The 12213-nt window shown below is 41.9% G+C and overlaps 1 protein-coding gene across 1 annotated transcript in view; it reads left to right on the top strand.

The window, feature by feature from the left end:
- gabra3 (gamma-aminobutyric acid type A receptor subunit alpha3) overlaps nt 1-12213 on the top strand; it is an 86149-nt gene that overhangs the window by 46926 nt on the left and 27010 nt on the right. The window contains exon 4 of the mRNA XM_062406134.1: nt 2408-2475. Within this exon, the coding sequence (XP_062262118.1) occupies nt 2408-2475 (68 nt within the window). The remainder of the gene's footprint in view (nt 1-2407; nt 2476-12213) is intronic.

Raw genomic sequence — 12213 nt, 5'->3', positions numbered from 1 at the left:
TAGTGTAGCTGTTTAATTTGTTTCTTTCTACTATTAGATTATTGAACATCATGGATCCAAAACATCACTCACTCATTTTCTCATTGCAGAGGTGTCTATGTTGAGAGTCATGGTTACAATCTAGCACTGACGTCAGGTTTTCATTTTGTGCAGCACTGTAATAGAAATCTGCCTTCCCCTGGGTGAAGCCTTTGTTCAATCATGCCCAAATGGCAAATAAGCACATATGTCAGTGCAAATCCCTCTAATTGGTGCTTTTTCTATCTAAATATTTGCCCCCGGAGGACAAGAAACCTAACAGCAATCCAACATGCTCCAGCAGGCGTTGCCATTTCTAAGCCAGCCAGCTGGAATGGTCACTTCTGCTCTAATGCTCGCTGCTGAAGACACGAGCGTGGCTGCCGGGGCTTCGGCGCCACCAGGCTGGATGACCTGGACTCTGTGGCAGTGCCCAGCGAGAAGAACCAGGCACAAGATGTTAATGTCATATTGTGCCTCTGCTCACGTCTTCAAGGGCAATGGGATGGCGAGGCTCGCACCAGTCATGGCTCACAGTCATGGAGATTTCCTCATGTAGAGCCCTGACTCTTGTTGAAGCAGTGAAAGCAAACAGGCTATTCCTGGAATAACAGCAAGGTGGATCATTTTGTGTTGCAGACCAATTTATCGGAAAATATTATGACATTACAGGACGTTGGAGTAACTTTACAGATTATATTTCCCCTGAGCCGATTGATTTAGACCTTGATTTAGAGTTTAAACCAATTGGGGCCCTTCTCGGTGAAGCCAGCATCTTATTCAAAGTCAAGGTCATCTGTCTGCAGACGGAAAAGATAACCAGTCCTGTCCTGTTGGCCGCCCCCACGCCCCACCAGTGGCTCCATCTCAGACCAGACAGAGGCTGGAGAGCACCATTTAATTTCATTTTCCGAGGCATCTATTAGCTCTGCCCTATGCTCTGGTGCCTTGTTGTAGACAGCAACGGGGCAACTCATTCAGTTCCGCCCCCCCGCCAAAGCCTGCCATGCAAACTGCTGACTCTGTGTTGTGATAATCACGTATTTGCGAGCGCTATTTCTGTCGCAGGGATGATTAATGTGGAAGCGGATCTCCTCTCTCAGGGGGGCCCTTAGCCAGAGGATTGGAGACTTCACCTTTGGGTGGTCGTCGAGATCGGGGACACTGTTAGAGCCATGGATCCATTCACTTTTGGAGAAAGGCCTCATCATTCTCTAGTTGTTACACCACTGGGAGCAGCGATTTGTCTCGCCGATAGCTCAAAAGGCTGCTTTACACATTTGCCCCAGAGGAGCTGATTCAGCCCACGCTGAGGAGGGCAAAATTTGATCTGTCACGACTTTCATATCATGCCCTGCTTAATGTTTTATTAAAGTCATTTCAGTCATTCCACATCTCTGAATTAATGTCTCATTTAAAAATCTTGAGCAACCTTCTGCATAATATTTATTTTATTTGATCATTGTTGGCGCATCAAGAATCATCTTTAAACCATTGTGACACAACAGAAGCAATTAATGGGCTTGTAAATGTTAAGTGCAATGAAACATGTAATTATAATTACTAGAAATATACATAATATATATAACAGTCATGCCAGATTCATACTACAATAGACTACATCATGTTTAATGTGATTATAATGTGTGCATAGAATGGCCTATTATTTAAAAGAGAAAAGAAACAGACACAGACACAGATACACACACACACACAAACAAACTATAAAGGCTGACCTGCTTCATTTTATTCCCGAGCCAGTCGTCCCTTAGGGACTGTTAAATGTTTTTGGGGCAGGCTAACTAAAATTATTTTGGGTCAAAAGGGACGTCTCCTCCACAGGGACAGACTCGGGCCTGGCTCATAGCCGATTTTATGCTGTAGTGGACAAAAATAGCTCCAGCCAAACAAATGGTAGTTTCATTGAACAAAAGACTTCATGCAGAATCTAAAGGCAATATTTATGCCTCTGAAATGAGGTCGAAAACAGCGCTCTGGGGGTCAGACAGTTGGAAGTGCTGTCCAACAATGCTCGAGTCTACATCGCAGGGAAATGTTTAATGCTGTTAGTCTGCTGTTACGCCCTTAAACCCTCAATCTGTGGGGAAAACAACGCCATATGTAGTTTGGAAAAAATGATGTACAAAGACCTTAAGATTTCAGGTGCTGATCCGTCCTGAGGGAAACAAATCCCTTTAATCCTCACTCTTTCCACAGTTTGAAGAGATCCTCTCACCCTTGATTACGACTGAAGCAGCTTAGTTTAATGCCAGCCGGCAAACTTCGCCTTCATGTACCCAAACGCTCAGCTTTACAAAGACTGCAGCAAAGCTTTTCGTGTGCGGGCGACACTGTGATGGGTTCTGTTCCTTGTTGTCTCTTTCCTCAGAGAGTGTGACTGAAGTGAGGACAAACATCTACGTGACGAGTTTCGGGCCGGTGTCAGACACAGACATGGTGAGTTATTTTTCTCCTCTCCGCGCCTCTGCTGTAATCAGCACCATGAGTCATCAAATCTAAGCAGGTTATTAGGCTTTATTGTGCTCTACTTAAGTTTGACAAAAGCACTTTTGTCGTTTTTGGATTCAGCAACCTCGAGAGATTTCCCCGGCAGAATAATAGAATATCATTTCCGTCAGGATTTCACACTGGAAGTTAACAACCATCGCTTCTGAGTTGGAGGATTTATTTAGATATTCCGTCTTCAACAGATCGGTTTGTTTGAGATGATTCTAAGAGGAGAACATACAAAGCATACAGCATATAGCTTACAGCATATATCAGGAATAGGTATTTATGTGTAGATGGTAATGAAAACACAAAATATGTATATCTCAGGTGAAATAAAAATTAAAAATTGTTTTCAAAACAAAAACTTCCATCAGGCAGGAAAAGGCAAACAACCAACCTCGTGTTTTTCCATGTTTTCTCTGTGGCCCCATTGTGACAGACGACAGCTATTTCAGACCAACTTTCCCGCTGTACACTGCTCTCTGCATGTGGTGTTCTACCTGTCCGGTCGATGTTTCTCCTACACATTTCCTGCATGACAAATTTGTTGGTTTTGTATTTTATTTTTTACACAGTTTTTTGGCTTGGCCCATTTTTCTTTACAACATGCACTTCAGCTGGAAAACCAAGTCGACTATTGATGGAGAACTAAAGATGAGAAGGTGTGAAAATGTCATCACAGAAAACGATACATCCTGAGCATCTACCTGAAGTACTATTACTATATATATATATATATATATATATATATTAGAATATTGCAGCTAATCGGCATGCACATTTCATTGTTAAGTTACTATTCAGCTGGTGTCAACAAATCTATGGTTTGAAGTCCTTTAAAAGCAGAAAAGACAGTATTTAAAACACTAGTCTCTTACAAAAGCCAAAAACCATTTAAGGAAATTACATTTCAAATCAAGGAAACATATTGTAAATGGCTTTATTGGAGAAATCCTATCACAGGCGCTGGATGACTCCCTTTAACAGCAGATGCTGGGGATGGTTTGCAGTTAGTCTTGGGACCTTATGCAGTATCTGACAGACTGGATCGTGCAGTTCTAATTGACCGCCTTGAGCACTGGGTGGTTTTCTCCGGCTCGGTTCGGAGCTCGCTCGTCAGCCTGTATGACATAGGAAGATTAGTGGTTGTTGGAGAGCTGAGTTGAGTTTTTGTGGTCTCACCAGGGGGGTTTTCACATCAACGTCTCTGGAGCAGCTTACTATAAGACTTCAAGACTCAAACTTTGCATAAGTTGGCAAGTGAGGATCTCTAGAGATCTGATGGACATCTGTAAAGACCATTACAGTGGATCATAAAAGAACTCCCTTTTTCCAGTGATGCCGTATTGTAACAGCGATATGAAGCCGATTGCTGGAGCCATTTGTTCTAGAGATGTTCCAATACAGATATCGGAAATGCCCGAAGTATAGTTAATAAAAAAATGCTGGGGAGATCGTTTGCAAGTGACCAAATATATGTACCGCTCCAGTACCTAGTCTTAAAAGCGTAATAGTTTCACCCAGATAAAACAGTGATTTCCTTTTCCCGGAAATCCCTTCTTCGCTGCTCCGAAATAGCAGTTGCGTTGTTTTTAGAGCAATACGATACTGTTTTTCAGCCATTGGCACAATAACTTACCATTGCACATTAAATACATTGAACTTAGAGATTCTGGTCTTTACACATATTTGTATCAATACCTATAAAAAACATATTTTCTGCAATTGTCTCATCTTGAAAGAGATCCCCCTATTTCATCTTTCTGTGCTGCATAACAGACGTTGCCCCAAACGTTAAAAATAAAAGTCCTGGGTTTGGACTCGACTACTGCCTTGTTGAGACCACCCCTGCCGTTGCCAAGATACACTTTGCTGACCACAGTTTGCTGAGCTGGCTTTGTGGAGGCTGCTCACGCTTTTACTTTATCACAATAGACAGTGCTTTATCTTTTTCAGCAGATATCACCTTTGGGGTCTCTCAGGGCTCAATTCGAGCCCCAATCTTTTATGCTCTTCACATGCTCCACTTGGCAACATCATGAATCAGTGGCCAACAGCACAGAGGACAGTCCGTAGCGAATGTGATGGCTGCACGGGCCACAGAAACCCACTTGTGGTATTGTTTTGTAAACAGGGCCACAGCTAGTGTGGACACAGCGTTAGTGTTTTCTGTGTTCTGTCAAAGGCAAAATAGTTGTTACGCTCAGACCTTCATCTCGTAATCAATGTATGAATTGTGGGTGCCAAGGTTTTATCTGTTCCCAGATGTGAACACGTAGCATCAACATATTGATTTATTTTTCATTTTTGCATTACAGTTTTAGATTTGATATCAGGATTATGCTGATCATTACCCAGGCGAGGCTCCTTCTGGCCTGGGGCTACTCTGCCTTTTCTTGCTCTATGTGCAGTGTACGTGTGCTTCTGTAAATACAAGGCTTCTGTAGGTCTTCTGTTAATACATGCAAAGATAACCCATTTGTTTTTAGTTCATAGGACACTAGAGCAGTACCCGTTCTAACCTTGCTTGTTTGCTTGGCTTGCGTTAATGCTCCGGAGCCTACTTAAAAATGAGTCATTGTCAAGATGATGTGGCGACGATTTTGACCCGCGGTTTGACCCAGATGCCGACCACTGCTCTAAAGTTTATCTGAGGCCGTAGAAGAAGACATGGTCAACTGGATCCGCAGACTGACTGCTAGCACAAAACCCCGCCCCCACAGGGAACAGATACAGACATGCCCAGTGCGAAGTCGATAGGACGAACGGTTGGCCAGATATGTGTTCCAGACCGAGACATTTGAGGCATTATTAGATATATGTGAATATATGTAGTGTGAATAACAAACCATTTTACTTTGTCTTACTTGTCAATGCTTTTTGTCAGTGTCCGTTTCCTACTCTATCTACATGGTTGTTGGCACAGCACAGAGTTCTCACCAGATGTTCACAAATATGCACACTCTGTGTACTATAAAACTGGGGAAGATGTATTCATGTAATTCGGATGAACAATTATGGAGATGCATGACTCATTTCCCGTAGACCGCAGTGAGTTGCTCAGTGGCAGAGCTGTTGTTTGGGACTGCAGGTCAACGCTAGGAGCTCTGGGGCCCTTCAAGCGGAGGAGGAAATGAGGGGACAGGACCAACAGTGATACAGTATAATGACCGAATGTTGATATTACGCCACATCGGGGGCTTGATCCCTGGACCTGAACAATGGACGGCCTGAATTCCACAAATTTGTGCCCATTTCCAAAAGGGAGGGCAGGGAGTAGCTGGAAGGGTTGCTCAGTTTTATTTTTGAGTAGAGAAAATAAAAAAGGCTCTTGCACTCGGCAAGCAAAGAGCTGGACCAGGTTTTATAGAATGGGTAGTTGTGTGATGTACTGAGGGGCGAGGGGTTGCCATGACTTTTTTAAAGCGTATTTGTGCTTTGAAGACAGTCTACAGGGCTGGTGCTCAGAGCCGATGAAGGCAAATCTGCAGTAGGTCAGGGTCGTGCGATCGTGTTTTCTGGTTCATGGGTTTCCAGGCTAGTGGGTTCAGAATGAGTCTGGAGTGTTATTCGAGTGTCTAGCAGGACAGCCGCGGTGTATTGAGCATTGCAGTAAACAGATCTGGGAAACATAGGCATGGACTAGTTTTCTAGGTCAGTTAAAAGAAGAGGAAATAACTAATCCTGGAGGTGTTTCAGAGGTGGAGGGAAGCTTTTCATGATATTTCCTTGATGTGTTCACCAAAGAAAAGTCCTGTTTTGGAGAGAATTCACCAGAGTTTAGCAGATTAATTTGGGGCATTTATGGAATCATTAAAATAAAGAGAGGTAAATCAGCTGTATCCTGCCAAGGACATTAAAAATAACTATTTTAACTTTGTCTAAACCTTGTTATCATGTTGTAACTGTGTCATTATTTTTGTCACAGCTAGTTGTTTTCGTCTAGATTCCTTTAATGACCTCATTAACACTTTAATAAGCTTTAAATTGATGGTGCTCCATCTCAAACTAAAAAAACACCTATAAATACCCCTGCTTTGGATGCAATGCAGAAAACTGAGCCTGAGATCCCCCCTGCTGGTTCAATATCTGTGGGCTCACTCACTCACGCAGGCAGAAACAGAAAACCTATCAAATGAGAAAATGAAAGTATGTGAAGTCAGAAACATTTTGTCCTTGTTGATTCTTGTAATTAATCCCTTGAAGCTGCAACAAGACATTAAGAAATGTATTTAAGGCTTATGTTTTACATATTTAAGGATGAGACAAGATACCTTTGCCTTGGTGATCAGCATAACTGTAACAAATGAGATAGAGGAGGCACAGTGAGTCCAAAGGCTGAGATCATATTCAGATTTTTGGATTGGTTCTAGATTGTTCTCTCTGATAACTGATGTTTATATTTAATGTGTGAGGTTTAGTTGTGTTCCTGAAACAAGATTTAGGCTAAAACTAGACAGACACTGCATTTTTAAAATGTGTTAGATTTCCACTCACATTCATGATTAATGTTCTCACGTTGTAGAGTCCAATTGTTCAGCCATGACCAGAAGGCTCAGTTGCGCTATATGCCCTTCACTCAGACCAGCTAGCTTCTATGGTTTTTGTCTATAGGACATACTGTGTCATCATGTCCTGGTTTCAACTTTACTGAGTTTTTTTAATGTGCACAAGCACAGTGTGTCAATTTGGCAAGAAGCTGGCAATGGTAGACCACCATTTATGACATGCCAGCTCCTGGCTCACCCCTGTGCACTACAAAACAAAGCTGGAATTTGGTCTGACTAAAACATGAGTCATGCATCTCAGAAATTGAGTCAAAAAAAGCCTCAAGCTGCAGAGGTTCTGTGTGAAAGCTAACATCCAGATGCAAACTCGATCATAGAGACAATGCAACAACCTGATATCGACCATTTTGGTTTTCATTGGTAACATGAAACAAAAGTAAAGCAGAGGCTCCGTTTTTTCAATACTTTTTGTTGACTACAATGTTTTCTGAGTGGGAAACATCAACTTGCCAAATTTCATGGCAGTCCAACCAGTCATTACTGGGACTTTATAACTGCAAATTTCATACTCATGAAGTAAACGAGGACAAGGCAGGGAAACACAACAATCAGGTAGATACACTTTCTGGGCACCAGGAAAGTACCAAATCATCTTGTGGTTGCACAGACATTTCACTGGATAAGTGAACATGTTCTCTTGTTGGTGGCACTAGACACAAAATTACCAGTTATTAGGAGCCTCCTCTGGGACAATGAATGGTTGCACCAAACATGGCAATCACTTCAATTCAGTTTCAGTTTAAGTGTGGAGCAAAGTGCTGACTGACTGGCATTGCCATTTCTAAAGTCATTTTACAAGCCCGGCTGAAATGGGGAGCAATAAAATGCTTGAAGAAACTGTTACAGCTGAAATCTTCCTAGACAGAGCACACTCTATTCCCCAGGCAGCTCATAGTTTTTGTTGCGTACAGCCAGTGGTCCAATTACCCATCTCTGCAGCATCAAGTGTCCCAGAAATGACCGCTTCTCACTCAGCCTGAGGCTCAGTTGTTCAGGCTTCACTCGGACCCCAATACGCCACATCTGCCGTTAGTGCACCACTCTAACAACGGGAAGGAAGCTAACTGTATAAGTGGAGTGAAACTGGAATATTAGGCCAATAACAAAGCTAACCCTCTTCAGAGTTGTGTCTGACCGAGGCAGATTCCTGCAGTGAGTCACACCGAGACGCAGAAAGTGGGTTGCTATCTTGATGCTGATCTCTGGTAAGTATAGGTGGGTGTGTATCTCTACCTCAAACCTCCCTCTTCTCACATTGTCACGTTGATTGTTCTTAGTCTTTTGTTTCCATTTGCCTCCCTCCCTGTCAGAGAGTCTATGTTGTCCCATCTCTCACATGTGTGCGGCATCATGGCACATCTACCTGTCTCCAGGTTTGACAGGTCTGTTCTGAGGAACTGGAAGCGGTTTAGGCTGTCACCGGTACTGTGCCGAAGTTTGCTTTGACAATGTCAGTGACAGCTTGATATCAGCAAGGGATGCACGATCTCTGGGGATAAACATTTCTGGAATAATTGAGATATTCAGCACACAGCCGTTTGCCTAAAATTCAAGTCCAAATTTAAAATGCCGGAGCGGTTCAAGGTCTTCTGGAAATAACAGATGGAGGTTCGTGCTGCTAAAATTTAAAGGTGAACTCCTGGATTCTGCATCAATCACATTGTCCTCGTTCAAAGACATGCAAACCCAATTAAGCCCCTTTTCATGAGAACACGCTGAATTTTAAATAAGTATAAGCTTAACTGTTTCCTCCCACCATACAGGTCACGATGGTCCCCACTGTTACAATATGATTCATGTGCTGGTCAGAAGCCACTTGAAAACAGAGCACGTACAGTCTAATGGCACCATATCTTTTGTGAAAATGACTTTTGAAGACTTTAGCGCCCTGCAATCATTGATGAATCAAGCAGGTTCCCAGTTTTTTTTTTTTCAGCAATAAGAGTAAGCTATTGTATAACACCTAGATTAACATGTTCATTTTCTGAGCATTGAGAAAATGACCCCACTGCAGTCTCACCCAAGATGACATTGTCAATTCAGGTCATGTCTTCATGATTCTTTGCCTTATGCTATGCTATTGGTAAAAGCCTCTTGAAATATCTGAGTCCAGGTTTGTTTTGACCACTCAACTGAACTTTTATCTGCTTCTTTTTCTCAGACCATCACTATATTGTTCTTGCATAGGTGGTTAAAAAAAGAGGTTAGTAGTTGTTGAGTCTGTTGTGTCAAACGGTATACAGGATAATTAGCTAAATATGTTTATTTAGTTTGTCTCATTTTAGAATTTATGACTTATTTTTTTAATTCAAATGTTCTCTTAATGACCATTGTCCAGAACATTAATGTAAAGTCTTATTTGTGACACACACAAAAAAAAAAAATCACCTCTCCACAACTTTGGTGTAGCACAAGAACACAGCATTTGGTGGAAATATGGATTGCGTACCCTCATGACAACACCTGAACAGGAACTCAACATTTTCAGAGTCCTGTATTGGATCTTTGATGCTCTCTGTCTCCATCATTCACGCTGAGCTCTGCCAACCGAGTGGAGCCAAACAGAGCCATCTCCTCCCGCTCTTCATCCACTGTATAAGTTGACAAATTCTGTTGTTTTTACCCAGTCTGAGTTTAGACATGTGTCCGATGACACTGTTTGTGAATGTGTCTGAGTGTCAGCGAGAGAGAAGTGAGCAGCGGAGTCACTGTGTGTGTGTTTATGCGTCGTTGCGTCGTACTTTCCCTCAAGTTCCCGGACTATCAAACAGAATCTACACTTTTTCTTAGAAGTAATCAACAGCTGACAGTGATCAATTTATCCCCGGAAAAACGTGATCACTACAAGCAGCTTCCACTGAAATAACATGTTGTCAGGAGGCCCTCTCGTGGGGCCCTTGAAGGTGTGTGTTGATTTGACATGATGCCACAGATTTGGCGTATTACTGTTATCAGGTTCCCTTTTGGCATTCAGATCAAATCTGAAATATTATTTAACAGGCATTTTGGGCTTTCACAACAACTTGTCTTGTTGGTCACTTTTGTTCTTGTCACGTGATCATCAACTTTATACTCTGTACATGAAGACTCTGCTACAACCACACGTGCCACTGCACATAAATGAAGCCAATTTTGCACTTGTCAATTAGAGCCAGAGTCTGGACAGTGGTGATTTATGGTATCAAATAACTGAAACAATAAAACCAATCTACTGGAAAAATGAACCCTTGAACATACATCAGCGTGATAAAACTACCTAAAATGACAAAAACTATCATGTATTTGGCGGGTACTTTGACTTTTTGGTTTAGTTTGGTCCATGTCCCATCTTTTAAGATTAAGGAGGGGGGGGGGGCTAAGTCCCATACTGTGGCCAGCTATCTGGCTTCACTTTTGAAGAGCTGTCATGTCGTGCATCTTTATAGACTTTTAGCACTCATAACTGTGACATCAGACTAATTATTGGTGATTAGTATTTTTTCGGCGAAGTTTTTATTTGATGATCGGCTACCACTAATACACATACATGAAAGACGGTGTGGGCAGCTATGTGCCTGTAACACCGGTAACAAACTACTGCAGCAGGCCTATTATACATTTAAACACAACTATTACAGAATGTCTCTGTCATTCCCCTCTTGAATGTGAAACCACTTGAGTTTTTGTTTTTGGGAACAGTTCAGCATAGCTCAATATTGCACTGCTTTTGTTATTGCATAAACAAATTCATTGCGACACATTCTTAATTTGTTTGCTACCATTTAATTCCAGGGCTGATTACATCTGTGGAACAAAATGTTAGTGTCTGAAGTGGAACACAATTAACTGCAAAAGCCTGTTTATGCCTCAGAGCTGCAGAGGCCGGAAAACACCGAAGATAATTGGAGTTGGTGTGGGATTCACAGCTCATTGAAAGTCCCGCACAGGTTACACCTCCAGCTGGGGAAGGTGGATGGCACACAAGATGCGAAGCGAGGAAGAATAATTGACAACAGGAGAGCAAGAAAGGACCAGTAATTAAGATATTAATCAAATCTCGGAGGAATCCTTCCAATGCCCAGAGTGTGAAGTTCACCAGAGCCAGGTCAAATTGATACGCTGCCACCAGGAAGTGGTCTGTCTCATTACAATGCCGGCTAATCGCAATGCCATCTCTGGTTGCTGTCAAAAACCAGTCTTCATGACATATATCAAATGTATTTTTTTTTCTCTCAATCAATCGGGGAAAGAGCCCGCTCACACAGTGTAATATTTCGTCAGGGCAGGGGCACTAAATCAAACCTGTCAAACCAGTCAGCTAATGTAGATAAACAAAAATGCGTATGTCAAGAACATTGGATAACAAGTTTCTCTCAGGGAAATATCAATTTCCGGAAATTAGCAACTTGTTTGGGTCCCTGCTGCTTCAGAGACATCCAGTTGTTCTTTATGTAACATATTACATTAAGCAAAATTGTATTAGTTGCGAGATTAACCAGATAAAAGTAAAATCTGCATAGATGACCAGATCTGTTACGTAAAACCAAATTATAACTAAAATGTGATGGACTAACTAAATGTTTCGGATTTAATGAACTCATTAATTAAAGATAAAAGGCTGCATCCATATTTTATCAGCTATTAGACGCACCCTTCCTGCCATTATCATAGAAGCAGACGTTGTCATTTTTTAACGTCAAGGCTCATTTACCCAAGTCTACTGTACATCCTACCTTAACTGCCAATTTATCAGACGCTCTGTTTCCTCATTTCCTTCACACCATTCTCTCAGCGCTGCAGCCCTGCTGTTAGCTGGTTCCCTGCAATGATCTTTGTGTTCCTGACTTGCCTCTTCCCCCGCTTGTTTTGTATCCCCCACTCTCATCGCTTTCACTTTCTGCAAAGCAATGCTTCCTTATTTACTGTGTTCAGTACTTAACCCCTGACTTGAACATGTTGTCGCCCCATTTAGTTATATAGCATAAAAGACCGGGACTGTAAAACATATCCGTATAAACAAATAACTACTGGCGCTGCATCAAAAGAATGACCAGGTTAATGAGAATCCTAAACTGTGCAAGAATAGTGTACTAATTAGTTTTTTTTTAAGCTATTTTTCCACAACATCTAATTGGAC

The sequence above is a fragment of the Platichthys flesus genome, chromosome 15, assembly GCF_949316205.1.
Source record: "Platichthys flesus chromosome 15, fPlaFle2.1, whole genome shotgun sequence".
Lineage (NCBI taxonomy): Eukaryota > Metazoa > Chordata > Actinopteri > Pleuronectiformes > Pleuronectidae > Platichthys > Platichthys flesus.
The sequence above is the reverse complement of the archived record's forward strand: the minus strand, read 5'-3'. Positions and strand labels throughout refer to the sequence as shown.